Source organism: Falco punctatus (assembly GCF_963210335.1).
Source record: "Falco punctatus genome assembly, chromosome: 7".
Classification (NCBI taxonomy): domain Eukaryota; kingdom Metazoa; phylum Chordata; class Aves; order Falconiformes; family Falconidae; genus Falco; species Falco punctatus.
In genome coordinates, this window is record NC_137587.1 from 58673984 (window position 1) to 58700688 (window position 26705).

Here is a 26705-nt window from a genome sequence, read left to right on the forward strand (position 1 = left end):
TTTGGGGCTGGGGGGGGAGCCTGCAAGTTACTACTCTTACAGACTGTTGGTGGAGATGCCGAGACGGATACACACACAAAAACTGTCAGAATTTTATTTCCTAAGGAACAGAGGCTAAAAATAGCGAATAATCTGCACGGTTTCTGGAGAATAAAATACAGGTTTATGTCCCTAAGAAAGGCCACCCTGCAGGGACTGGCAAGGGCACCCGCAGGACCCTGCCGCGCACACCCTGCCTGCCAGCAGCTACTCGCCACAAAGCAGAACACGCTGGCCACCGCCGGCCAATTCACTCATTGCCACTTCCACCGCTGCCGGGCCCGCCGCAGCAGAGCCGCCACCCCCCGCCGCCCCCGGCCCGCCCGCAGGCCCGGCGCGAAGGCCCCTGCGGCCCCGCACGGGTACGCCCGCCCGCGGGGGCCCTCAGGACCGCAGGCAGCTTTGCCGCCGCCGGTGAGTTCCGCGCCGTTCCCCGCTCCCCCTACGCCGCCCGTTCGGCTCCCGCCGCAGCCGAACGCGCCCGCCCGCGCTGCCGGGCCGCCCGACGGGCGGGGAGCGGCACGCCAGGCCGCGGCACGCGCCGCCCCGTTTCCGCATCCGGGGCGGGCGCCCTTCTAGCCGGCTGCGCGCCGAGGGGACTCTATGGTGAGGCGGCGGGCTGCGGGGCAGGCGGCGCCGTGCCGCCCCGCTCGGTGAGCGCAACCGGACCCCCGCCGCCCGGCCGGGCCCTGCGCCCCTGCCGCGGTCTCGGCCTCAGCCTGGGCGGTCTCCTGCCCTGCGGCGCGGTGAGCGGCGGCCATGAGCGGCGCGGAACGGCCCGAGGAGAAGGAGGCGGCGGCGGCCAGCCCCGGGCGCTCGCTGGGTACGTGCGGGGCGGCGGGGCTGGGCGCAAGGCAGGTGCAGGGAGGCCCGGGAAGAGGCTGGGACGGCGGGCGCGGGGAGCGGGGCACGGCGCCCTGAGAGCGGCTCGGGCCGCCGCCGCCCCCGGGGGCCGGTGACAGGGCTGGGGGCCCCGCGGGCAGCGGCCGGGGCGGGCTCCCACGCGGGGTGGCCTGTAGGTTAAAGTCCCATCTCTTCTAACAGCCCCGCACGCAGTAAATAATCATAGCTTGCCCCTGCAGAATTCACATGTTAACTCTAACTGTTGCAAACTTTTGGAGTTCTGTGTGTGGTGTTTCAGTGAGGCCTTCGTATGTGTTGAGTGACTGGCTCGGACTTTATTTGCTAGGCGTCGGTTTATCCTCCTTGAAAGCAAAGAGTGTGTGGGGGGTTGTTAATGTACGGGCATTCTTGCTGCATAGCCAGAACAACTGATACGGCCCTTTTTTTTCCCCTCTGTAGACTGGCATATTTTAAAATGTTTTTTATGGCTTTGGAATACTCTTTGGTTTTCCTTTTCTGTTCTGTTGGCGTTCAGGTAAAACTTTTCACCAGGGAGCTCGTGATACGGAACTGGGAATAAGGGAGGGATAAAGAAGGGGAGGAAAAAGGAAACACAGTTCAGTTGATGAAGTGCAAGGGGTTATACCTTCAGTGTTGAAATGCTTTTAATTTTTAAAGAGGAAAATATAATTGCTATAGGCGAAACTTGAAGTGCATGCTGATGTGTCACATTCAGTCTTGCTATTCTTTGGTGTAGGTCCTGGTGATGCATCTCCAGATGAAGGAGTAGTAGAAGATTTGCCTTTAATAGATGAGAAAGCTGTGGAGCAGCTAACTGAAGGATTGATTTCTCATTATCTGCCTGATCTTCAGCGATCAAAATCAGCACTACAGGAACTTACGTAAGCAAATTTTTAAACCCAGCTTCTTATATGTGCAATACTCTGTTTGCTGCTTTTTTCACTATAATGTTCTAGCTACCCATAACTGGAATACAATTCATTGCAGCATTTCTGTGTTTTAACTGCAGCATCCTGAATAGCTGAGTGATTTGTGGGAGTACTGGGGTGTGTATAAGCTGCAGTGTAGCCTATCTGAACTTTGACTGAAGGATGTATAATCTGGAACAGTAAAGTCCTCTAGGCCAGATACAGCAAAAGACATGTAGATTTCTTAAATGCTTCTTCATTTCTGCAGTGGAAAATCTGCTGGAAGTTGGATTTATTTTGCTTGCAGAGATGCAGTTCATAGTCGGGGCAGCTCGTAGTGGGGTATATTGTTTGTTGTCCGGTCTCTAAACCGTGTTGCAAAAGCTACATTTGGAAAATAAAATGAAGGAGCTAAACAGGTAAGAAGTCTTTGTACATTGGCATCTCACTGGTAACTGAGAATAGCTTATTTCAAATGTAGGCTGGATTTGCCATGGATGCAAAGATACTGGAAAGGGCTTTACACAGATCCATCTCAGCTTTTGTAGGGTACAGTGGTTTGGGTTTCAAGATGCATGAGGTGGTTATGCTGCTGCCAAGGATAACCTGCGTCTGCAGAGACTTTAGCTGATTCCTGTGGGATTTAGGATCTTTAATAAGCACCAAGAAACCACACAAGCTCTATACAGAAATAACTCAGTCCTGCAGCATGATACAGAAGCACTTGAGTGGAAAGTCAAGAGCTAATTGGTTTTCCCTTCGTGCAACCTGGGGTGTTTACTCACTGCAACCTGCAGAGTGCCTATTGAGGGTTTTGGGATATTCATCCCAGACATTCATGCTTTATGATGCCAGCTAGATTTGTGTGTACTTAGCTGGGATTTTCCTAAAAGCATGTACTCATGTCTCTTTTTGAAATGGCCTGGCAATGTATAAGAGGAATCTGATATTGGGAAGTATGTATTTATATTGTTATGATCAAAAGTAGTATTTATTTAAAGGTCTGGTTGAAAAGCATATGTGCTTCTTTACTTCAGTTTCATGCATTTTTTTTATTATTTTTTTTTTAGACAGAACCAAGTGGTATTACTAGAAACGTTAGAACAAGAAATTTCAAAATTCAAGGAGTGTAACTCCATTCTTGATATCAATGCTTTGGTGAGTACTTTCAATGCTTTGTTAAATCTCTATTAGTGTAGATTTTCTTGCCAAAGGATTAGTAGCCACTTGTGTATTTTCCTTGTTCTTAATGACCTATAGGAAGAGAAGCAACCAGTTCCGATACTTGGGAGAGATTGTTGCTGGAGAGGTTGCAGAACCAGCGTATTTCCCTTAAACAGGGAGGGCACTGGGAAGAAAGAGCAGGCTCAGTCAGCTAGTGGTAGTTAAGTCTAGCTGTTCAAAACCAGTAACCAAAGCAGATGTATGCCATTTTTCAGTAGGTCTGAGGCTCCAAGGTGAGCTCTGTGCACCTCTCCAGACTAGCAGGAAGGGTGCACGAAGCACTGATACACAGTGCATAAAATGGTAATATTTTTATTGTTTAATTAATCTTAATTCAGTAGATTACTGGATGTACCTATTGAGATATGACCGTTTTCTATATTAATACATGTAATGTGTGAATTTATATATAAACTTGGACATGTTTAATCCATTATCAGACTGGTCATGACTATGTTTTTGATTGCTGTTTTGCTGTGTAGCTCTGTAAAACAACTATTCCAGCTTGACAGTCACTGCTTTAATGGTTATGTTTTTCAAGTTTTCAGAAGCTAAACACTATCACAACAAGTTAGTGAATATTAGAAATGAAATGATGATGCTCCATGAGAAGACATCAAAGCTAAAAGTGAGTGGGATAATATCTATGTTGGAAAGTAAAAATATTTTACTTACGTATTCTTGACTTGCAGCTTTTTGGATGCATGCTGAAAGTTATGATTAAAATAGAATCTTCAGTCCTTATCTTAAATGGATGTTTTCAGTAGCACCGAGCCATGTATTTTTTTAAAATGTCACGTTCTGCCTGTGATCAAGCAACTTACTCATCCAAACTATTGGTAAATCTCCATGCCATAGTCATATTTAGGTGGTACAAGAATCATGCTTTGTTCTATCGCTTAATCCACTCCGTTCCAGCTAGTTCTTTTTGTTGTTTCAGTTTCCATGTCTTTTTAATGAAAACTAGGTTGTCATAAATGTTAGAATTTCTCCTTCTGTTTGATGTAATATCAACAGTGCCGTAAGTTCACTGACTTCATGCTATGTAGGCAGTCTCCAGTTACATTCTGGCAAGATTAGTCCTTCAGTGTGCTCAACAGAAGGATTTTCACTTGGGAGACAATAAATTGCACAATATGCGCCTTGTCTGGTATACATGAAAGATGAATTTTACTGAGGCTGAAGGGAGTCCGGTTTGTATTTTCCCTCTGTAGATCACAGACTTGTCATTTCTAAAGTGAGAGGGAGAAGGAAAAAAAATGAACAGTTTCTGCAACATTCAGTCATAAGTGGGGTGGATTGGAGAAGGTAGTGTTAAGACAATGGGAAGGATTTTGTTCGTAGCTCCGATTCAAATAAAGCTATAAAACTTACAATGATTTTCTTGTATTTTCTATTTAGAAAAGAGCACTTAAGCTGCAACAAAAGAGGCAGAAGGAAGAACTGGAACGAGAACAACAACGTGAGAAGGAACTTGAAAGAGAGAAGCAGTTAACAGCAAAACCTGCTAGGAGGACATGAAAGCAGAGCATGCAACAACTTGTCCAAGCTAGTAATTTCTGCGTTCTCTGGAATTAAGGCAGACTTTGCTTAAACTGGGCTATAGCTGTTAGTAGCAACAGTGTATTATATTATAAATTCCAGAATGGTAATACTAGGGTTGGTAACGCTCAAATTTTTTCATTTCAGCCATTAAAGTTGCCTTCTTTTGTAATGCTATGCAGTTTGATATTATTATAATGTAAGTTAATTTTTATATATATTTATGTATGTATATAGGAGAACTTCAGCATCACATTTTTAAATACCTGTCCACTTTTTTTTTGCCTGTTCCTTTGGTATCTAGAATTCTGGGAAATATTTGTGACTGGCACACGTGGGTTTTAGACAAAATACAGAATACTGGTTGAAGTTCAGATCTTGTCACCGGACTTCAGTGGCCACGTATTTCACTGAAACTGCTTTTATTCAGGCAGTTGGAATCTTTTTTTGATGCCCTGGTTCATAAATACTGACTTTTTGTGCGGCCTTAGTTTAGCCTGTCTCTAATGAACTGAAGAAACTTCCAGTGTATTTGCCTGAAAGCTCGCTTTATTGCAGCAGTCTTATTTTTTTGTTATCAAGTAACTTAAGAACAGCTTTAAAGTAAGTTCTGAATAAGTTCTCAGCTGAATTGGCGGGGGGGAAGGTGTGTGGCTGTGGTGGTGGTGTAGGGAGCAGAACACTAAAGATTCTCAAAATTGAGTGTGCGCAATGCAAAGATTAATGGGTTTGTGCTTTCACAAACGTTTGAGCCAAACCAGGGAAATGTTGCCTCTTTAATGGTTCAACAGGAAGACTGTGTGGTCTAAGCAGACTTCTGTGGGATTAGAAGTTGTAGTTTCTTCATTTTGTGTGACAAAATAAAACACAACCAAGCCTAAACTTCCACTTCACGTGAAGTTCAGTTACCTGTAGGAAAAATTACTACGTTTAATTTTTTTCCTTGACAAATTCTTTATTTGTACTTCAGGGCTATATAAGAGAATTTTTATTATGCTGTCCTCACCCAAATCGATGATGATTAGTGTATACTGATGATAAATGCGGAATGGAGGTTGATACCCATTTCTCTGAACATAATTGCTTTCTTGCAGGATTTGGTGTGGACTTGCATTCAAATGAATGTACATGTTGTTTGGACTGGTGAAAGAGCTTTAAACTATTTGTTCCTTCAATCTAACGAACTAGTTATTTTAAATCTGTTATTTTTTGTAGTAATGTAACTGTGTTTTGAAGTAAGATGAAGGGTAAGCTAGGTAAAGTTTTCCATAAAATATATATGGTAAGGTACCATAGGGGCACAGTCAACTTGACTTTTTCTTCCATTTTAGATGATTCATACGGTGTACGCCTGCCTGGACTCTTCTGTATTACAATTTTCTGAACTCCTAATTTCCCATTCTTAATGTTTGTGATCTTTTTTCTATGAAAAACATACTTTTAATGACTAATCATCCAACATGCAAGGTAAACTGGGATGACGTTTTGGGGCAAGGAGAACAAACTACTTGAAGTAGTCTGAAGGGACACTGAAATGCTGTTACTGAAGCAGTAATAGATTAGAACTATCCACAGGTGTTTTTCCTTTAAGCTGACTTGTGCCTGTTAATTGCCAGTGGATTGTTGACCTGTGCTGTTGTTTGTATGTATTTCTAGGACAAATGTAAAGAATTTCCAGAGTCCGTATTTTTGGAGCAGAATGTACAGAACTAAATGTTGTTTAAATACTGTACTTTGTAATGCAATTTTAAAATTAAATTCTGGGACTTCTAACAGTTCTTGTGAAAGTATAACGTGAAACTAGATGCCTCAGTATCCAAATAGGGATTAAATTCTTGTGGTATTTCTTGATTTGTCTTCCCCCCCATCTAGAATCCTGTTTAGTATTTCTAGTTGTGGTCTTTCTGTGAAGAACTAGGGTTTTTTTTGTTTTGTTTCAAAAATCATGGCTACTTTTACTGAAAATACAGAATTCTAAGCATAGAAATAGATGCTTTTGCAATTGCATAATTCATTGTTTCTTTGGAATAATTTCTGATTAAAGGAATAAAAGCTTGTGGTGCCTGCCTGAGGAATCACATACATGTACGTAAAAATGTAATTGATAATTTTTCCCATAAAATTGTAATAAAATCTGGGTTTTTGTATGAATAAGGAACTAATTTTACTAAATGACTTTTCTGTAATATAAGTTCTTTTCCCCGCCTTCTAAAAAATTGCTGATCAAGTAGATAAATGTCGTAGTGTTAGACATTTTCTTACTTTATTCCATCCACATGAGGAGGCACAGCTACCTGCATCTCTTTTTAGGAACGTAAAATGACAGCTTTAAAACTGTCGTCTTTTTAGTAGTGTTTCATACTGTGTGTACTCGTTTTTAAACTGTCAAGTCATAGCAGCAGAAGACACGTAACTGTGCAAGTAACTCCTTAAATTTTTATTTTGCAATGTTCTACAAATTTAGGAATTACTGTTACTAACTGGGAAATCTTGGTTTCCCGTGCTTTTATGTTTTCTGTTGTTAACCTGGATGCTTAATTTGGCTTCCCCCACCTATAGTCGTACAGCTTTACATAAACCGATTTTTAATACAATGAAATCTGATTTCTTCACTATAGCGGTGGTAGCTTTGCCGTGTTTATAAGACAAATACTTGTTGTCTTTTGAAAAAATGGCTACGGAATATTTTATCTAGTTTTATTCTATGTGCTATGACCCAAGTGATAATAGCATAAATAATAATGTAAATGTTTCTGGAGCTGTTCCTTGGGATTCTAGCAGGCGAGAGAGAGTTCTCTGGCTGCCTTCCAAATCTTACTCCGGTAGGGGCTTTCTGCCACCTACTGCTCGCTTGGCGACGCTGCTGGCTGCTCCGGGTTGTAGTTCCCAGCTTGGCGCTTTAATGCCTCACCTGACAGGGGTCAGCGGGTTTTAAACTTCATTAAATCTAATTGATTATTTGATCTTTGTTGGATTAGTTGTGTGAATATAGCTAAATTACTGCTAAAAGCTTTGCAGGCCTTGGAGTTGTGATGGAAATCTGTAAGAATACAAATTATAGCAGCGTATATGGCTATTCATGCTAGGCACAACAGTATGTACCAAGTTTCTTAGTAAAATGGTATGTGAACGTAGAAAAGGTGATTTATAAATAAATTAATGGATAAGTAAATCAAAGTGTAAGCTTAAGTTGAAGTAAACAGTTGGTTTTGGCACAAATATCACTACTTTCCAGTAATTTGAAGTACTTTTACTTACTTTACTTTTCTCAGTCCTTGGCAAAATGATTTGTAGAAAAACAGCAGGAGGACAGGACAGTTCCATCTGCACCACCACCACCACTGTATCTCTTCAAACCACTCCTTTGTGATACCAGCACAGCCAAGAACTCTTACGATGTGAGAAATTTATTTTTCTTAAATAATCTCCATGTAGGTGACTGAACTAAAACCGGTGGGAAGAACAGCTCTGTTACTGGTCCCTGGCAGTGTCACAACAGTGCTGGTGTGCAGAATTTTAAGTTTTCCTCTATGCGGTAACTTGGCATCCTCGGATTTGGGAGGTTATGACTAACTCAAGTCTATAACCTACGTGTTGTTCATGAAGTATTGTGTAGCTTTAAAGCACAGATGTTGGCCATACCTGGTAACCCCGTATTTCCTTCTTGGTTTTGCTCATATCTGGCCATTGATCTCCACGATGTCCAGCCATGAGGTTTAAGAAAGGAAATAGAACAACCTGCTTGGCAATCGGAGAAGTTGCAACAAATGTTTTCAGCATTTACAGACTTGCAACTTAATGAAGCAAATAATTTAAAGCTTGAAAAAGAACAATTTCAAAATTTGTACGTGTGCAAAGGCAGTAGTCTCTAAAGCAGTAACTTACAGAAGCCATTCATACTGAGAACCTGAGACAAAAGACAAGCATCTGTTTTGTTTTGTGTTTTGCAATGAAAATAGATCAGCATTGCTGTGAAGGCAAGGGGATCTGTGCATGTACTGGTCAGTGAAGTACTGTACCTGTAAATTAGCAATATAATTGTTGCCTTGATGAGCAAGCTTTTTCTTTTGTTATCGGGGTCTCACATAAAGAGTAATATCCTGTGTAAATAGAGCCTGCCAGAGTTAACAGTAGGACAGTTAATGTAAACTCTTTGCCACCCCACTACCTGAAACCAGGGTTTCACCCTTTCAGTGCTCAGCTGCAGGTGCTAGTTTTCCAGTCTTTAAAACTGGGTAGAAGTCACATTGGTATGCAAATGTATTTTGTTCTCTTTTGCTTCTGCGTCTACTTTTGGGGGGTTTACTAATGCTTTCTTTTGTTAGCCTTACAGATGCTATGATTTAGAGGTATGCCAGAAGAAGAATATCTCTAAGAAAAAAATATCAAAGATGATGTGAAGAAATTACTGCTCTTTTTCTACATCACCCAGTGTTATTAGAATTCATGTGAGATGGTGCTCACTATCGGGTAGGCACTTTCTATGGAAAAATAATTCCCATCCTGGAGAACACACAAGTCTAAGCCTAGACAGACCTGAAGATGTCCTGTGGAGGGGTCGGTATAATTAACAGGCCAGGAGGTGCATGCTCCAGGCTTCCCAGGAAAGCCCAGCTGCCTGGTGAGCCCATGGCTCCCGCAGCCGGGGTGCCAGTGGCCCTGAGGAGGTGTACAGCCAGGAGTGTGTGCCCAGCCCTCCCACAGCAGCTTCCACCCTCTCATCCCGTCTGGACTTTGCTGCTGTGGGAGCGTTAGGCTCTGGGCTGCCAGAGAGCAGTTTCTTCATGTTGGGTTTGTGTGGTCTGTTTCAAAGTGAAGTTGTTCATTTAAGTAATTTCATTATTAAAATTGCAGACCACCTCTGTAAGTCTGGGGGGAATATGCATGGAAGTATAAAGAAGATGTCTTAATATTTAAAGACAATCCTAAAAATATGTTTAAAAGAACAACTTTATTTTCTCATGGACAAAGACAAGGATCAAAGACAAGGATCAACCTCTTAGAACAAAAAATGTGGGGAAAAAAAGACTGTACCAGGGTAGCTGGGAATAGGAAGTCAATAAGCTCTTAGAAATTATAAAGATAGGCAATTTGGGTGTTTCAAAAGATGTGACTGTAAACTGTAATTTTTTTTCTCTTTAGAGAAGTCACTTGTGTTAACAAAGACGTCTAATCTCCACGTCATGTTTTTAAAGATACTGATTGTGTTTTCTCCCATGTGAGAAACATTCTCCCAATGTGTACATTTTCTGTCCAGTGAAATCCAGGAAAGTGTGGGTGTTCAGCAGCTTTGAAAAATGAGCCTTTGCCTCTGCATGGGAATGCATTGTCACCAGAAGTGATTTATTAATAATTATTGATCTAATAAGTGTGTTGGGTTTTTTTAAATTCAAATTTAATTACTTTGCTATTTTTCTATCTATAGAAGAAGACCACTAGATTAAGGTTTAGGGTTGCTGCTTACAGGTGACCTGATGATTTCAGATGTCAAGGTGCCAGTGGTCACTAGGTTCCAGCTCCTGTAGGGGTTGTGGTTTTGGTATAGGTCATCCTGAAGTGAGTGACCGATGCTAAATGGATCTGGGTGGGACTTCCTGGCTGGTGCCAGCCAAATACGCAGCTGAGTTTAGATCAGGGTTTGGCAGGGGTCCAGATCTAGAAACTTTCAAAACTTACAAAAGCACTTGTATTAGCGTTTTATTTTCAGATGCACTCAGAAAGTGAGAAAAGGGAAGGCATTAGATGAAGATTGGGAGGGAGGCCTTGTTTATGTGACAGTGGTTTTGTGTAGAATAAATGTTGTGCAGATCTTCTGTGGAATGAGTATTAGATGGGCCAAGTCTTGTGCAAGCAACAGGAAAAAAATGGTTTGTTTTGGAGACCTTTTGACTTTGGGCTTTCTTACTTTTATTATGTTTACACATTTTAGCCTGGTGTAGCTGGTTCTGCATAGCTGTGGAAAGCATTACAAAAGCCTCACAGACATGTATGGAAGTACTAAATACTGAGAAGTTCCTCTGAAAAGGTAACTTGTATTCTGTCGAAATTAATGATACCTTTTGCTAAACTGCTTCTTGGACTGACTTTGTGTATTTCTGTGAGAACAGACACTGATGGGAAATAATAGCGTGGGTGTTTACAAGCAGGAAAAATGACTCGTTCTAATTCAGATGTTGAGTGATGTGGCCACATTTCCGACAACCTCTGTACCTGGCAGGGAACGTCTGTGAGAACAGAGGTAAATTGTCAGGCTTGACTTTATGATTATTTGCCTTCAGCTGTAAGTTCAGAGGAGCAACTGAAGCTTCTTTTCTACAAATGGAAACTCAAAGGAACACAAAGCATAAGACAAGTGCACAGGCAAGTGACGCGTATTAGCCAGTTTGCCACTGGCCGGCTGTGAGGGGTGGCAGTGCACTTGTGCTGAACGAATGGCAACTGGAGCTGGAACAGAGAAACTGTTCTTGTTGGGAAGCGCAGGGCACGACTGCAGCGTGTGTGCCTGCATGCTCTAGGGGACTGACGCGTGCTGCTTTTTGGATGGGCACCCCGCAGAACATCATTCCCTTCTGCTTCTGTGGCATGCAGGCAGCGGAACAGCCTTGTGGTATCTTCCCACAGAACTCCTCAGCACCTTCCCCCCTTTCTTTATAACTTTCTGTAGCTGGCTGAGCAGTTTTACCTCCACAGAAACTGTGCCAAGAGGGGAGGGTTGAACCCGAGAAGGAAGGCCTGACGCGTGGTTTGGATCTGTTGGTCGCTTGATGCATGTGAGTTGGCACAAGGAATTTTGTCAGTGTATGTTACTTTCAGCACTGATCTTCATGTGACTTTTTTTTTTTTTTTTTTTTTTTGGCTTGACAAACATAACTTAGTGGATTAACAGCTGTTATTACTTTGTGCTGTCACCATGCCATAAATCAGAGGCCCTATAAAGTTTCTGGGAAAAACATTTGAAAGTTTAGCTCAGCAGTGGGGTACGTGAGCTGAGCAGGAACGAGGGACGGCCACCCTGCGCTCTGCCGGGCCGGCTGGCAGGGCCCTCTTTCTCCGCGCGCCCAGGTGAGGCACAGCCTGATTGCAGCTCAGGGCTCTGTTTGACTTCGGTTTGTTCCTTCATATTTATTTTTATTTTAACGTGGTGGGAATCCAGGCTTGATTTTTGAGGTGGCAAGGTGGAAGAGCAATTGGTTTGAAGATGGAAGGACAGTTGGGGAGGGGTGGGAATAAAAATTAGCCCAAACCTTCAGGAGAAGCAGCCGCGACGCTGCGGTCAGCCTGCTGCTGGGTGCCGCCGCCGCCGTTCGCCGTTAGGCGCCACCACCCCGCTACGCGAGGGCGGGCGGCACGGGGGGGTCCCGCGGCGCCCGGCGGGCGGTACCACAGGGGCGGGCCGGGCCGCAGCTCCCCCCCCACCCCCCGGGCCGGCCCGCGGCCTTTGCCCGCCGCCGGGCAGCACCTGGCCCCGCCGCGCTCCGCTCCGCCCCGCCGCGCCCGCTGGCAGCGCCCGGCGCTTATCGCGCACGGGGCGGCGGCGGGCCCTTCCCCCGCCCTTCTCCGCGGCGCAGCAGGCAGGCGAGTGCGGGGCGCTGGCGGGAGGGGGGGGCGCCCTGCCGGGAGGGAGCGGGGGTCCCGGTTCGCCCCAGGGGAGGCCGCGGCGGGGGCGGCTCTGGGCCGGGGCAGCCTGCGGGCCGAGCGCGGCCGGGGCAGCGCCGCCGCTGTGGGGCTGCCCGCCGGAGCGGGCACCTGCGGCCGGGGGCGGCGGGGCTGGGGTCGCCGGCGGGAAGCGCTGCCCGGCCCCTGTGTGCCGCCCCGGGCGGGGGCTGCTGGCCCTGTCCCTGCGCGGGGATGCTGATCTGTTAATCTGTGGCCGGCCGTTCAGCGGGCGGTCGCGGTGATCTTTACTCCTGCTAGTAAGGGTTTTCTAACTTGACTTGTTCTAACTCCCTGCAGTAGATTGTAAAGTGGCGCAATGAAGTCGTCAGTCTAGGGATTTTGCACTATATAAGGCTAATACCGACCGTCATGTTTTGAGTAGTTTACAGGGCCATGGGTAAGTGTGCTGTGTGTTAAAATGGTCGTGTAAAAGCTTAGTTTCAGCTCGGTTCAGCAATCAAACCGTGAATTTTCCCCTTTGCCTTCATTTCTGTTCTGCAATTCCCCTGCTCCTTTATCTCCGGTGCCCAGAGCAGAGGGCTGGTGTGCTGTTGGCAGACTCAGTCATGCAGCTGCTGTCAAACTTGAGAGTTTAGTATCACTGACCTGGCTGATGGACAGTGCACCCTCAGCAGGTTTGGGATGACACAAAACGGGGAGGAGCGGCTGATGCACCAGAGGCTGCGCTGCCCTTCAGCGAGACCTGGGCAGGCTGGAGCGTTGGTGGAGAGGAACCCCATGAAGTTCAGCAAAGGCCAGCGTAGGGTCCTGCACCGGGGGAGGAACAGCCCCACGCACCAGGACAGGCGCAGGGCTGACCTGCTGGAGGGCAGCTCTGTGGAGAAGGACATGGGGGTGCTGGTGGGCAGCAAGTTGCCCATGAGCCAGCAGCATGCCCTGGTGGCCAAGGAGGCCAACGGGATCCTGGCGGTGCGTTAGGAGGAGGGTGGCTCCCAGGTTGTCTGCTCTGGTGCGGCCACAGCTGGAGCGCTGTGTCCAGTCCTGGGCTCCCCTGTTCAAGAGAGACGGGGGACTCCTGGAGAGGGTCCAGTGAAGGGCTACGAAGGTGATGAGGGGACCGGAGCATCTCCTTTATGAGGAAAGGCTGAGGGAGCTGGGCCTGTTCAGCCTGGAGAAGACTGAGAGGGGATCATAGCAATGCCTACAAATATCCTAAGGGTGAGTGTCAGGAGGATGGGACTGGGTTCTTTCCAGTGGTGACCAGTGACATGACAAGGGGCAATGAGCACAAACTGAAACACAAGAAGTTCCTTCTGAATATGAGGAAAAACTTTTTTTTGAGGGTGACAGAGCACTGGAACAGGCTGTCCTGAACAGGTTGTGGAGTCTCCTTCTCTGGAGCCACTCAAAACCTACCTGGATGCCATTCTGTGCAACCTGTTCTAGGTGAAGCTGCTTTATCAGGGGATTGGACTAGATGGTTTCCAGAGGTTCCTTCCAGCCCCGACCATGCTGTGATTCTGGGACATGAAGGATTTTGCTGTTCTTTTTAAAACAGCTGTCTACAAATGACACTTGTTTGTTTCTGTTGTTCTGAAACAACTTAGAAGCAATGTAATACTGCATTCTCATCAATTAGGCTGCTGTTAGTTAAGGTACATTTTGTGTGTGCTTATAAGCATGCTTACTTCAAAATCTGTACGGTCAGAGAAGGTAATTATTCCTTAGTTAGCATTACAAAAATGAGGTCTTGTTCTCCTGGTCTGGCTGTGCTGTGTGGTGTTAACCAGCAGGCCACTGTGCCTGTTCTGTGTGTTTAATAAAACCCAAAGCAAAATCCTGTGCTCGCAAGCTTCCGGAAACAGGACGTCCCTCTTCAAACTGTCCTGTGCACGGAAGTTGCAAAACTTACCCTTCACAACGAATGTCTGTCTGACTTGGAGAAAGCAGGACACATCTCCATCAGGTAACTTCTATTTCTGGGGATAGAATAACTTCCTTCCCTTGCTTGAGCAGTCTGTCCATGTCTTTAAATAACTCCCTGCACTAGAGAGTTAATAAACAGCCTTCTAAAGTGAAACTAACTGGTTCTAGAGTTGGTGGTTTTGTTTTGCATGGGGACGAGGATGGGAAGAGTAAGTCTGAACCTTTGAAACTTTCTGCAAAACAAAATGATTACAATTGTTTTTACAGTGGACACCTCTGAGATTTTCCCTCTGTAACTCCTGTCTCTAAGTACCATAAATGAGTTCTACCCTTTCTGTGTGCAAAAGCTGGAGTTCTTGCCTGATGACTCAAGGAATTAAACAAAGGGAGCAGATATAGAACACAGGAAGGTCTTGTCCTAAATTGCCTTTCAGGTTGTAATGCTTACTCATTCTTTATTGGCAATGTGGCAATAAGGAACTGAATTAAAATAAGTTTATACTTGTTTTATCGTTGAAAAGCTAAAAACTGATATTCAGCATGTGCAAACAATGGATTTAGAACAGGGAAAGTTCTTGTTCGCTGTAGCAGGAGGGAAACTTCGGTTAACCTTGACTGCTTCTAGATAATGCAATTCTGTGTACAGTGCTACAATTGTCAAGGTTCTTGAACCTTGACATGCTTTAGGGTTCTGGCTGTCACTAGTTGGGTGACAGGGTCAGCTGTAGTGAGGATAAGCATGGGTTTCTGACCTTCGTTTCCAGCTGCTTTGCTGATGTAAAAGCTAAGAGGCGACGATGGACAGAGAACCAAGTATTGTGGTTATACTCAAAGATCCCAGATCTAGGAATATGTAGACTCTTGTTTCATTGAACCTTGTTTTCCTGTCAGGCTTAGGGCTCACTACTTCCACAAGAACAGACTAACACATGTGCTTTTGCTCAAAGCACCATAGAACTCGGCATGCTTACGCCAGCGGCTTGCATCCCTGAGAGGCACTAAGAAAACAGGTGTGTCTGATGGGTGCATGTGCTGGTACATCCTAACATAAAAATACAAACGTTAGGATGTATTTGGCTGACTAGTATTACAGTCAGCAGAATGGCACCCGGTTTGTTCACACAACTATCTTGTTCAGTATTTCAGTGATCTACAACACCTAGCAAATGTTTGTCCCTTTTTGCAGTGCTAATCTCTTCAGGACTGCAGTATTACAGCTGGAGTTGCATTGCATGTGCTGTAGGGTCAGATACAGTTTCCTGCCACAATAACCAGAAGATGTTTTTATGCTTTGTTAGAATTCATTCGCTTGTATGAAATTTCAATTTCCTGGCAGAGGCCGTGATTGACTTTTTTTTTTTTTTTTTTCTTTTGCTTAAATTGATTACAGTCCATTTCCAAATTAGTGGTTTAGCTGCAACAAAGGTTTAGTATTATAATTCTTGCCTTGAGGACTCATCCAGGCATATAAATTCTACCTTCCATAATTGTTACTGGTGCCTTTCTTTATCTTGCAGCTTCCCACTTACTGAGATAATGTCAGCAATTGGAGTAGTGTCTTGTTCCTGTCTCCATCCTGGTGCGTGGCTGCTGAAACCAAGAATGCAGAAGATGAGCTCCTTAGGCTTACATACAGCAGCCAGGTGTGCTGCCAAGGATTATTATGAAGTACTTGTGCTGGGTGGAGGCACTGGTGGAATCACCATGAGTGCTCGGATGAAGAGGAAAGTGGGGGCAGGAAATGTGGCTGTTGTTGAGCCAAGTCAGGTAAGTCTTCCTTTGCTATAAAGCATTGAAAAGCGTAAGTGTTTTACACAGGTGACCAGATTGGTCTGATTCTCATCCCTCTCCAACCCTACATATTTTTAACTGTGGAGGGGAAGCCAACTAGCCATTTTTTAGAAGGCTTTGCATGAAATTTGTTGCTCCACAGTAGAGATGCGTGCATCCCTCCAGCTTTGTCACACAAAACTCTTTTGTTAAGAATAACATAATGTTAAGAACACATCACTTCCTATTTGGTGTGATGTGCCTTCATCTTTAAGTTGCTTAGTTCTTAAATGTCCATTTGAACACCTGTTTCAGACTCATTACTATCAGCCATTGTGGACCCTGGTTGGTGGTGGTGCCAAGCAGCTGGCAACCTCTGCACGTCCAACAGGCAGCGTGATGCCTAAAGGTGTTGAGTGGATCAAATCTCGAGTTACAGCATTGGATCCGGATAAGAACTGTGTCTGGCTGGAGAATGATATCAAGGTAATAATGTAAAAAGTTATTCTTAGTTTCTTATCCCATATCATGAGCTGTCTGTCCACCTCCTACAGATCCTCTTGGAACTGCCTATCGAGCAAGACCTTCCTCCAACATCTAGGAGGCCAGGAAATTCCACCTAGTCTTATGAGAAGTACTTGATCCTAAAATCTGTTTTTACTAAAAATTGTTATAGATAACTAGGTTAGAATAACATCAGCTTAAAATATCATTACAATCTTTTCCCTGTTTATAATGAACTGAACACAAAAGACAGAATACTTTGTTCCAGATGCTTAGTTTTGTGTCTAACAAAGGCTGTGTGTGTAACTCCTAATGCAGTTGGTAACTATAAATTATTCTTAGAGCTTAACACTTGCATTAATAATGCTCCCTATATCTCCTTCCCTTGTGACTCTTGCTGTCAGGTAACTTCAGTTTGCTTTGAGGTAATGTTTTGGGTATTGTCTAAAATGCCTTTTTTTCCCCCCTTACACAACAGGTATCTTACAAGTATCTGATAATTGCCCTTGGGATTAGTCTGCATTATGAAAAGGTATTTGTTTTACAGTAATCATGTTTTTACTAGTTTTAATGGCATCACATACCCTTATGATTGACTAAAGTAAATGGCTTTTCAGTACACTTTCTTTTTTTTTTTTTACTGCAAGATACTGAACGCTAATACAAATTAAAGAGCCAGAAGACAGCCTAATGACTTTACTGCTTCCACAGATCTCTATGTAATAACCCAAATTACCCTTGGGAAGGTCTTTTAAGACTGCTTTGTTGCACCTCCATGGCAGTATGAGCAGGTAGGGCAGCAAGTCAAATCTAGAACTTAGAGGCAGCCTGTAATAATGAGATAATAAGGTATGCTGACTGTAGACTGAAGCCTCTCTAATGTAAACAAAAGCGAGGAACATACAGCAGTCAGTAAAATCTGTCCTGCAGAATTAATTTGACCCACCCTCAGCTTTCTTAAAGGATGCTCTTCAGAAGGAACCAGCTGAGTTACCACGTTTGTGTTTAAATAGGCCCTGGGGCCCTTCCCGTCTGTTAGGTTTGCTGTACACTTCATACAGTGGCGCTCAGAGGAAAACGTTAATACCACTGTGTGGCACAAGAATGACAAAGCAATATATAGCAGGAGGAAAACACAAAGGCAAGATGTTTGAGTGATTTGACTCCCATGGTTTTAACCTGACCTGAATATGATGTAGTACCAGAAAATATATTTGAATATCTCTTTGAAAAGCTCCCAAGGTATACATAAAGCAAGAGCTAGTCTTAGTTAACTATAGTCACACCAGATATGGCCAGTGGAATGAGGAGTTGCATTGTGTCCACTGACTCTCTCAGTCTTCATATAGAACTCTTCAGTACAACCTGATAAAACTAAATCCAGCGTTTAGTAGAAGGCATGTGATACAGTTAATCACTATTACTCTACAGTGAATAAAATTCATAGTAACAGATTTGTATGGCTCTGAAATGAAAGTGACCAGTTTAAAAAGAGGGATGGTTACTCATATTTTTCTTCACCGACAGAATACTTCCTGGTGTAGACTGTAATGTTCCAACCACATTTTAGTGCATGTAACATGACTCCGTTTTCTCACAGAATTTCCGCAAGCCATTAGTTTGAAATGGGGTTTACTGCCTTTCTCACAAGCAGATGGTCAGGCGTAGTAGGAGTAGTATGGAAATCATTATTGGAGACAGCCGAGTTTAAACAAAACAACTGTAGGAAATACAGGTATCTGCAACTGACTATTGAAAAGTTTAACTCACCTTATACAGTTTTGTAATGCCTTTTTTTTTTTTTTTTTCCTTTTAACATGATTTTTACTTACAATGATGTGCCAGTGACTTTATATATTCTTATTCGGAGTTTCATGCCCTAGTCTACAAAAACTTGGCTCTGGGTCTGTACTGAACACTTATGCTACAGATGTTGCAGACTAGAGTAATTTCAATAAATGTACATCTACTAAATTCTAATGGAAATACCTGTTTGATTGGTAGGCATATTTTCAAAAATGCCAATTAGCAAGTGTGTATGGGCTTTCTTTTTGCTAGAGGCTTCTTAAATAGCTGGCTGTGGAGTCTGCATTTAATATTTGGCATTGATGACAAAATTTTTGCCATCTGTACTTTAAACCTTAATTTCGTTTTCTTAGATCAAAGGCTTGCCTGAGGGTTTTCATCACCCTAAAATAGGTTCCAATTATTCAGTTCATACGGTAGAGAAAACATGGAAAGCTTTACAAGATTTCAAGGAAGGAAATGCTATCTTCACTTTCCCAAATACTCCAGTGAAGTGTGCAGGGGCTCCTCAGAAGATCATGTATTTATCAGAGGCCTACTGGAGAAAAGTAAGTATTTTACTCTCTCTGCCACTTGTTTCCCAGTTGGAAGGAAGGCTTAGTCTAAGGGGTTCATGTTATCTTTACAACACATGAAAACCACACAAGGGGAATGTGACTCAGAATTATTGAAGGGACTGCATTGCTTTTTTTTATTATTGATGTATACCAAGTGAAGTTAACTGAATCATACATGAATAGCCTATATTTAATACTGGAGAAACTTGCAGAATTCAGAATCCGTAAGGAAAGAACTGCTTACTGTGCTTCTGGTGAGCTACAGATACAACTGTTCTCAGCCTAATTTATAACTTCAGGTGGTGGACTAAAATAACACAGGCTGGAATTAAATAGTTGTTGTTACCTTACGTACTGAATACCTGTTGCCATTTGTCCTTCTGCTGGTCTGAAAAACAGCTGTGCTTGTTTGTTGTGGCACGCTGTCTCAGCATTAGGAGTCTTAGCAGGGCTGTTAAAGTAAGCTTAGTAGAAACAAAAGACAACTTCAAGTGGAAGTGTCAGGGTTCATATGTGTTTAAGTTTCATGAACGATCTACTGGGCAAGCACCTGAATAATGCACAGAAGTGAAGGTTTCGGAAAGCTGTATAATGCTAAGCTGCTACAAGTGTCTAACCTGCATGCAGCAGTTCATCAGTGAATTGCAGCCACCCCTTCTCACTAGCAGTTTGTGTGGGGTGTCCTCAGTGCCTTGCTCAGAAAGGGCAAAGATGATCCTGTCTAGCTTCTAACAGGGTGTGTAACAGCTGCATCTGAGATGCATTAATTCTAATGCTAATACCTCATTAATAATTGAACTGCATTAATAGCTCTATCAGCTCTTCAGTAGTGCAGCGTAGTTCTTTTGTCTGCTAGCTTGTTGCCATTTCTTAATAGAAAAGGCTAATTTGATCTCTTTGTGCAGACAGGAATACGTTCCAAAGCAAACATAATGTTCAACACTTCACTTGGTGTCATTTTTGGTGTTAAGAAGTATGCTGATGCATTGCTTGAAATAATAAAGGAGAGGAATATTGCTGTTAACTATAAGCACAACCTTATAGAAGTTCGAGCAGACAAGCAGGAAGCTGTGTTTGAAAACCTGGACAAGCCCGGAGTGACTGAAGTTCATCAGGTCAGGAGCTTTTGGGCCTCTAGTTTGGTCCTATTTCTTCTCTTTGTATACTGTAACATAACTGCCACGCTGTAACAACATCTGCTTCATTGTATGCCATGCTATAATAATTCTGCTGTTTCCTCCTGAGAGTACCATCTCTAATTTTAGCAGATTAAAAAGCTTGAAACAAAGGTGGAGGGAAGAAAAAAAAATACTTAATAAACCATGCTTGGAGTCCTGTATGCCTTATCAGTATAACTTGGGAATGTCTCGGGTGTATATGGAAGAAGGCAAGTTGGTGTTACGCCAGTCTAAATGGACTTGCCTGAATAAGGTTCATGTTAATAAAAGGATGCCCTTGAAATCTGAGAGCAGATTTTCATTCTATATACTTGTGTTGTTAAAAAAAACCCCAGACCTAGAAAATCCCTCTCCCCACTGCGCTTATTGCCTTCTATCAACACAGGTAGGATCTGGTCCTGTAAACTAGCTATTGAGTGCCTTTTTTCCCTGTCTAGTATGAAATGCTTCATGTCACACCCCCAATGGGGCCACCTGATGTACTCCTCAACAGTCCTGTCGCAGATGCAGTTGGCTGGGTGGACGTAGATAAGGAAACTCTACAACATAAGAAGTATCCTAATGTATTTGGTATTGGAGACTGCACCAACCTTCCAACATCAAAAACTGCTGCAGCTGTAGGTAAGGTTGTGCACGCGTGTGTGTGTCTAATGAAAAGTGTGGGAGTGACAGTAAGCTTTTTGTTTAGTTTGTTACTCCTGAGGTCTTGACTTCAATTATTTGCAGCTTTCAAAAAGACCTAAGTCTCCTGGGCCAACTAATTAGCTACAGACTGTGCTGGTGCCACTAACCCACAGTCCTCTTGTTCCAAATGCCTCACAGATGAACTAATTCTATTTTCTGTGTTCACAGAATGGCATGAAATGAGTATACTGCCCTTGTATTCTGTCATCATTCAGTAACAAAACTTCCTGCTCTATCTTAGCAGCTCATGCATATGTGTCAGCTGATAAGTCACTATTGGAAGTCACATGTTCTGTACTTGTAGCCATAGGGTCCAATATAAAAGCACTTCAGACATATTGTCTCACAACTGAAAAAAAACCAAAAGGCAAATAAGGGCACGGAAAAAAAGAAAGGCTGTATGGTATCTTATTGGTGTAACGTGAAGAATGTTAAGTCAACTATTCCAGGAAGTGGGTCTCCAATACTTCCCTTACAGCACTGAAAATGAAACAAAACTTCAGTGCCAGAAGCATAGTGTTTGGGAAGACTGAGCAAGTGTAATAAAACATACAGCTCCAGTTTCATTCAGCTTTAGCATGTTACAACAGCAAGGCCAAAGCATTATTCCAAAATTATTTTTGTTTTAAAAAATTGGGACTGTAAACTTTCCAGACTGATTTGACATTGAAGTTCAATTACAGCTGAATCATCCAACCAAATGCCTGGGTAGTAGTGTTTGCCTTAGTAACTACAACAATTGTTACCTGAAACAAAGCCTTAATTCTTTTTTTTTTTTTCTTTCTTATATAGCTGCCCAGTCTGGAGTGCTTGATAAAACTATTTCCCTGGTTATGAAGAACCAGTTGCCAACTAAAAAGGTACCTACAGATCTTGTTTTATCATTAACGTTTTCTCCATTCACGCAGGAAGTCTTGCCAGCAGCTAAACCATGTGAACCAGAAGGCAGGAAGGGCTTTGCAGCAGCAGCTGGGGTACTAAATGGCTAAATGCTGTATGTCATAATAGTAATTGAGCTGTACAATTCATATTTTTGATACTGCCATTAAAAAATAGTACCTATTTAATTCCTTAACTTCTGAGTTGATACAAGTTGAAAGGCTTAGTCTGAGTTCTTAATCAGTGTGGGTGACTTATTTAGAATAAAACTGTTGAGTAGTATAATCCCTGCTCCAGGAAAACTCTTCCAAACCTAACATATCTGCACAATGTTGAATTTTAAGGAGTTAAACTGAGGTTTTGTACTATAAAAAAAATGTTAAGCCTGTAACTATGTTCAAATTTCTTCTCGAGACTTGGCTTTCATTTTCTGAATTAATATTCCTTGGGGCACTAACCTGAGTGTCATCATCCATACTCCTGCGATCCTCTGGAAATTCTTGCAACTCAGTTCAAGGTTCTTTTTAAATACTGACTGTTAAAAGCCAGCACCAGCTCTCATCCTGATCTTACTGGTCACCTATTCTGCTGGTTACAGTAATAACCAGCAATTAATGACACAAAGCCCTATTGTTCTAGGTTAGTTCTAATTTAAGCAATATTGTTAAGCAAATCTGCGTTGGAAAGAAAATGGCTTGGTATTATGGTTATTAAACCATAATTGGCTTAGCAGCCTTCCAAACTCAATGCTATTAATGCTATAAATGCAGAAACGTCCTTGTAACTCATTTCGAAATACGTTAAACACATGGCTTGTAATACTTTGGCACTTACCCTGCTTGAATTAATGGAAAGGGGATATTCTTCATTGCAGTATGATGGATATACTTCCTGCCCGCTAGTAACAGGCTACAACAAGGTGATTCTAGCAGAATTTGACTACAACGCTCAGCCCTTGGAGACCTTTCCCATTGACCAGAGTAAGGAGAGAGTAACCATGTACCACATGAAAGCCGATATGATGCCTTTTCTCTACTGGAATGCGCTGCTTAAGTAAGTATTTCAGTTCTGAGGAGGCAGAGCTGCTGTGATCTCTCAGGAAGAAGCCAGGTTACAGATAACTGTTCTGGCTTAGTTCCTTGCTAGAATAGAAGCAAACAGAAGTGCATTCTTAGTCAAGACTAAGACCTTTACTTTTTGGGCACTTTGTTCTGCTTGAACCCGTTACTAGCAGAGTTGAATTGCACAGAAGGGCACCCCTTACCCAACTGACAACCACACTGAAACAAAGATTCTCTCCAAAACAGACCCCTCTTAGCAAGTATGGCGTCTTCCAGCAGTAAAACAAAAACACCACCACCTTGCCACCCCCCAAACCCTACTCTAATAGTATAGCCATAAAGCTTGACAAAACAACTTTCTCCATGTCTAGGGGATACTGGGGAGGACCAGCTCCTGTCAGGAAGCTGATGCATCTGGGCTTGAAGTAACTGCTGGTTTTGTGTGGATCAAACCCTTTTGAAGAACAATGACTGATCTTACAATGGATCTATAGGTATCTTCCCCTCTTGGACCACCTCGTCCACTGATTTTTTATTTTTTTTTTTAAATCAAGCTTTTGTCCTATATTCACTTTTCCCCCTCCTAAGGATGAATCCTTCATGTGCTCTTCTACTGCTTTTCTATGTAAGCCAACAGCTTTGACTACTCCTGTGTATGCACAGGACTTGCCTTAAGCTACGGAACACTACTGAAATCTACAGAAATCAGTGATTTTAAAGCTGTTGTATATTTATAAAATAAAATTTTCTCCCTCACTTTAAACTGGATTGTCTGCATCTGAAATCTGTGTGTGCACTGGATTTAACAGAATAATTAAATCCTGTTATCATCAAGAAGCATAGTTGCTGCCTGACTCAAGGGATTACAGAAATTCATGCAAGTTACTGAAAACTCAAAGCAGCGTTATGTGTATAGATACATACACACTCTCTCCTACCTACAAGAGTTGTGCCATTTAACATCAGTTCCACTATAATGTTTTACTCTCACAGGTTAAAAGCAGAGTGAAAAGAATTCCCAGGAGACTGGGAGAAAACAGATCATCTGAGGCCACATACTAGCCTGAAACACAAATGAAGTTAACAGACAAGGGGGAAGTGCTTTTTAATTATGACCATATATAAGTCAAGTTTCAAGGGAAGACTGAAGAATTTAAGAGTTGAGAGTCTTCACAGAAGCTGGAACTTTAGTGGCAGTCAGGTAGACAGCGCAGAGCAAACAGGAATCATCTTCACTCACAAGAATCGGCAGCAACAGCTTACTTCTAAACAGGAAGATACACATGAACGTATTTCAAGTTACAGCTTCATGCTTTTTCAACATAGCCTTTTTTAAAAGGGTTATCTTTGTGTTGTAGTTATAAGCATGAATACGTACCTGCATGTTAAGTAATTCTTCAATCTTATTCTGGATCTGTCCATACACATCATTAAACAGCTCCTCTTTTGATTTTGTTCCATTCAAGTGCACTTAAAAGAAATTAAAGTAAGAGAGTTATAATTCAATGTTTCTGTAATACTGCCAGATCCTAATTTAAAGAGCATGCACTTGACAGGTATCAGAGAAACATACAGCATCCCCTTGCTCCAGCTCCTCTCATGCATCTAACCAGCACAACTATCCCAGGTTTGAAAACCACTCCCACAAAGCGATCTTTCAAAAGTGCTTTTGTCATTAAAGACTTACCCACATCAACTCCAAGATCTTCCATTATCTTCCTGTGCTTTACATACATTGGCCAAACGTGGCCATCAAACAATCCAGGTGGATCTGGTACAGTGTAATTCCTTGAGCTGTAAGTTAAGGCATTGTTATTCAAGAATAGTCTATTTACAGTTCAGGGAAATGACAGCTCATTCAGTTTTTCTACGCAGCAGCCTAAGCCTGTTGCCTGCAATGTAGTTTCTGAGCTTATCAGAAGTCAGTAGTCAGCATAAACTGCAAACATGAAGATACCCCATAAAAGTTGGAATTTGACATGCAGGTTCTAAGTGTTCAAGATACAAAAAGGATTCCCAAGACAGACTGATCTTAACATTGATGAACCACCTCTTTCTTAAAGCGTCAGCAAAGCTTTTTTAGTAAAATAGCTGTCTGCTTATTCCTCTGAAATGTAACTTCAAGTTTTAACACATTTCATTTGCATTAAGAACAGTGAATGTGTACAACAATACGGCCAAATATAAAACCCCATGATAGTTAGAGACCTGGCACCAGTATCACTGGAAAACTGGAAAGGGAGAAAGCATATTGAAAAATCTGTGCAGAAACTGAGCATTACTCTCACAATCACAACAGCTTGGTAGGAAGCGTTTGGGTGAGGAAAGCTACAGGCTTGTAACAGAGCAGCTGCATTAGTGTTTATCCTTTTTTATCTAAAAGCTTTAGAAAAATGAGTCTTGAACGGAGCAGGATGTTACTGGCCTAGCAAGGGAACTCAGAAAGACCTACCTTCTTCTCCTTTTACACTCTTCATATGGAATGGAAAGAAAGTACCGATGGTGGAATACATCAATCAGCGGCCTGAAAGAGATACATGTTTGGTTACAGCTAGACTGATTAGTAGCAAGAAACAGAAAGGTGGAACTACACCTGTTTCCTGTACCTAGAGCTATCTTTGGACCTGTGACACCTGAACTCAGCCGTGATCAACACCAGCTACTAGGTCTTGGTTCAGAACTCTTAACTGTTAACTCTTTTTATTCTGTTGGACGCTTGCCCATCATGTAAAAATCAAAATGTAGGAAGGCACGTTTGATTACCTGTAGGTGTAAAGCAGGAAGCCTTCAACTATAAGAATGTGGACTGTTTCATCTCCTCCGTCCTTATCTTGCAAGATCTGGGCATCCAGTGTGTTGTTGATCCCATGAGAACGTTCAAACTTGACTGGGTTTTTTATCCAAGCATTTATGGTACTCATCATAGCTTCCATATCTAATGCACTAATCACTAAGACAAAACAGACAACCATCGTTAAGCAGCAGTTAAATATCATCTAGCGGTAGAGTCAGTAGAAACAGTGCACGTCAAGGATCAAAATACTCCCAAAGTTTTTGAGTTACACTTTGATAACTGTAGCAAAGCCTTACCATCGTACTGTTTGAACCCATCTTCAACTTCTATTTCATCTTGGGGCTAAAACAGCAACAAGAAAAAAAAAACAACTGCTTGGTCAGGACAGCTACTGGGAAACTCGATACCGATTTCAAAACAAGATTCAAGACCCGACCCCTGGAGCTAGGAAGGGGAATCTTAACCCTCCACCGGGTCGCTCTGCATGCCGATAAAAAGCAGCAGTAACGAGGCGCAGATAAAGCAGCCCGCTCCTCTATCTTCCCACCGACACGAGCTCGTCGCACAGCGCTCCAGGGAAACGGGGAGCCCTCGGGACAGGCTACATGGCGCAGGCTCACCCCCCCGGCCGCACGGCCGGCCCCGGCCCGGCCCAGCATGGCGGGGGCGCCGGGGGGGTGGGGGCGCCCGGGGGCCGGAAGCACGCGGGGCCCCCCCCGGCCTGCAGGGGGCGGCCGGGCGGGCGCCTCACCTTGAAGAAGTCATCCTGGTGCACCACGCTGCAGTTGGGCAGGGCCTGCATCAGCTTGCGGGTGAGGGTGGTCTTGCCCCCGTTGGTGACCCTGCGGGGAGAGCGCCCGGCCGTCGGCAAGGGCGGCGGGGCCACGTGCGCGCGCTGGGCCGCCTCCCCCCGCCCCCACCCCCGCCTCGCGCCCGCGCCATTGCGGCAGCGGCACCGGGAGGGGATGCGGGCCCGGGCCGGGCCCAGTCCCCTGGCGGGCTGCCCCCCTCCCCCGGCCCGCCCCGCGGCTCTCACCCGCCGATGCCGATGATGATGTTCATGGCGCGCCCGGCAGCCGCCCGGCCCGACTCCTACCGCCTGTTCCTGAGGGGCGGGGGGGACCCCGGTGCCTCCGGTACCGGCCGCCTACGTGCCTGAGCCGGGACCCGGGGCAGGGGGGAAGAAAGGGGCTGGAAAAAGAGGAGAAGGTAGAAAGGGGAGAAGCCAAACGTCAACTGCTGGGCAACGCCATGGTGGGAGGAGGAGGGAGCAGCAGCAGAGCTGGTCCGCGCCGCACCAGAGCGCTCCGCAAAGGGAGGCTAGCACCCGCTGCATGGCGCTTCCCCTCACG

General features: G+C 43.8%; 3 protein-coding genes across 6 annotated transcripts; 2 read left to right on the forward strand and 1 right to left on the reverse strand.

The window, feature by feature from the left end:
* The first annotated feature begins 369 nt into the window (after positions 1–369).
* On the forward strand, positions 370–6735 carry BLOC1S6 (biogenesis of lysosomal organelles complex 1 subunit 6). Its single transcript, XM_080394725.1, has 5 exons — positions 370–862; positions 1640–1784; positions 2882–2969; positions 3577–3663; positions 4437–6735. Exons 1-5 carry the CDS (start codon positions 799–801, stop codon positions 4554–4556), a joined length of 504 nt encoding a protein of 167 aa, XP_080250851.1. The 5' UTR covers positions 370–798; the 3' UTR covers positions 4557–6735.
* A 4560-nt stretch (positions 6736–11295) lies between these two features.
* On the forward strand, positions 11296–23327 carry SQOR (sulfide quinone oxidoreductase). Of its 4 annotated transcripts, XM_080394717.1 has the most exons (11): positions 14027–14160; positions 15012–15130; positions 15638–15887; positions 16206–16376; positions 16873–16926; positions 18554–18748; positions 19663–19872; positions 20373–20556; positions 21412–21479; positions 22373–22551; positions 22931–23327. In XM_080394717.1, exons 3-11 carry the CDS (start codon positions 15657–15659, stop codon positions 22986–22988), a joined length of 1350 nt encoding a protein of 449 aa, XP_080250843.1. In that variant the 5' UTR covers positions 14027–14160; positions 15012–15130; positions 15638–15656; the 3' UTR covers positions 22989–23327. The 4 variants fall into 4 exon arrangements, with proteins under 4 accessions (XP_080250844.1, XP_080250845.1, XP_080250843.1 ...); XM_080394718.1 differs by lacking the exons at positions 14027–14160; positions 15012–15130 and adding an exon at positions 11296–11683; XM_080394719.1 differs by lacking the exons at positions 14027–14160; positions 15012–15130 and adding an exon at positions 12010–12152.
* A 307-nt stretch (positions 23328–23634) lies between these two features.
* On the reverse strand, positions 23635–26657 carry LOC308066858 (nicotinamide riboside kinase 2-like). Its single transcript, XM_080394724.1, has 8 exons — positions 26390–26657; positions 26105–26195; positions 25650–25695; positions 25323–25509; positions 25012–25083; positions 24247–24353; positions 23938–24029; positions 23635–23824 (listed from the first exon to the last, which is right to left on the reverse strand). The coding sequence occupies exons 1-8, from the start codon at positions 26413–26415 to the stop codon at positions 23819–23821; spliced, it is 627 nt and encodes a 208-aa protein (XP_080250850.1). The 5' UTR covers positions 26416–26657; the 3' UTR covers positions 23635–23818.
* Between the last annotated feature and the right edge of the window lie 48 nt (positions 26658–26705).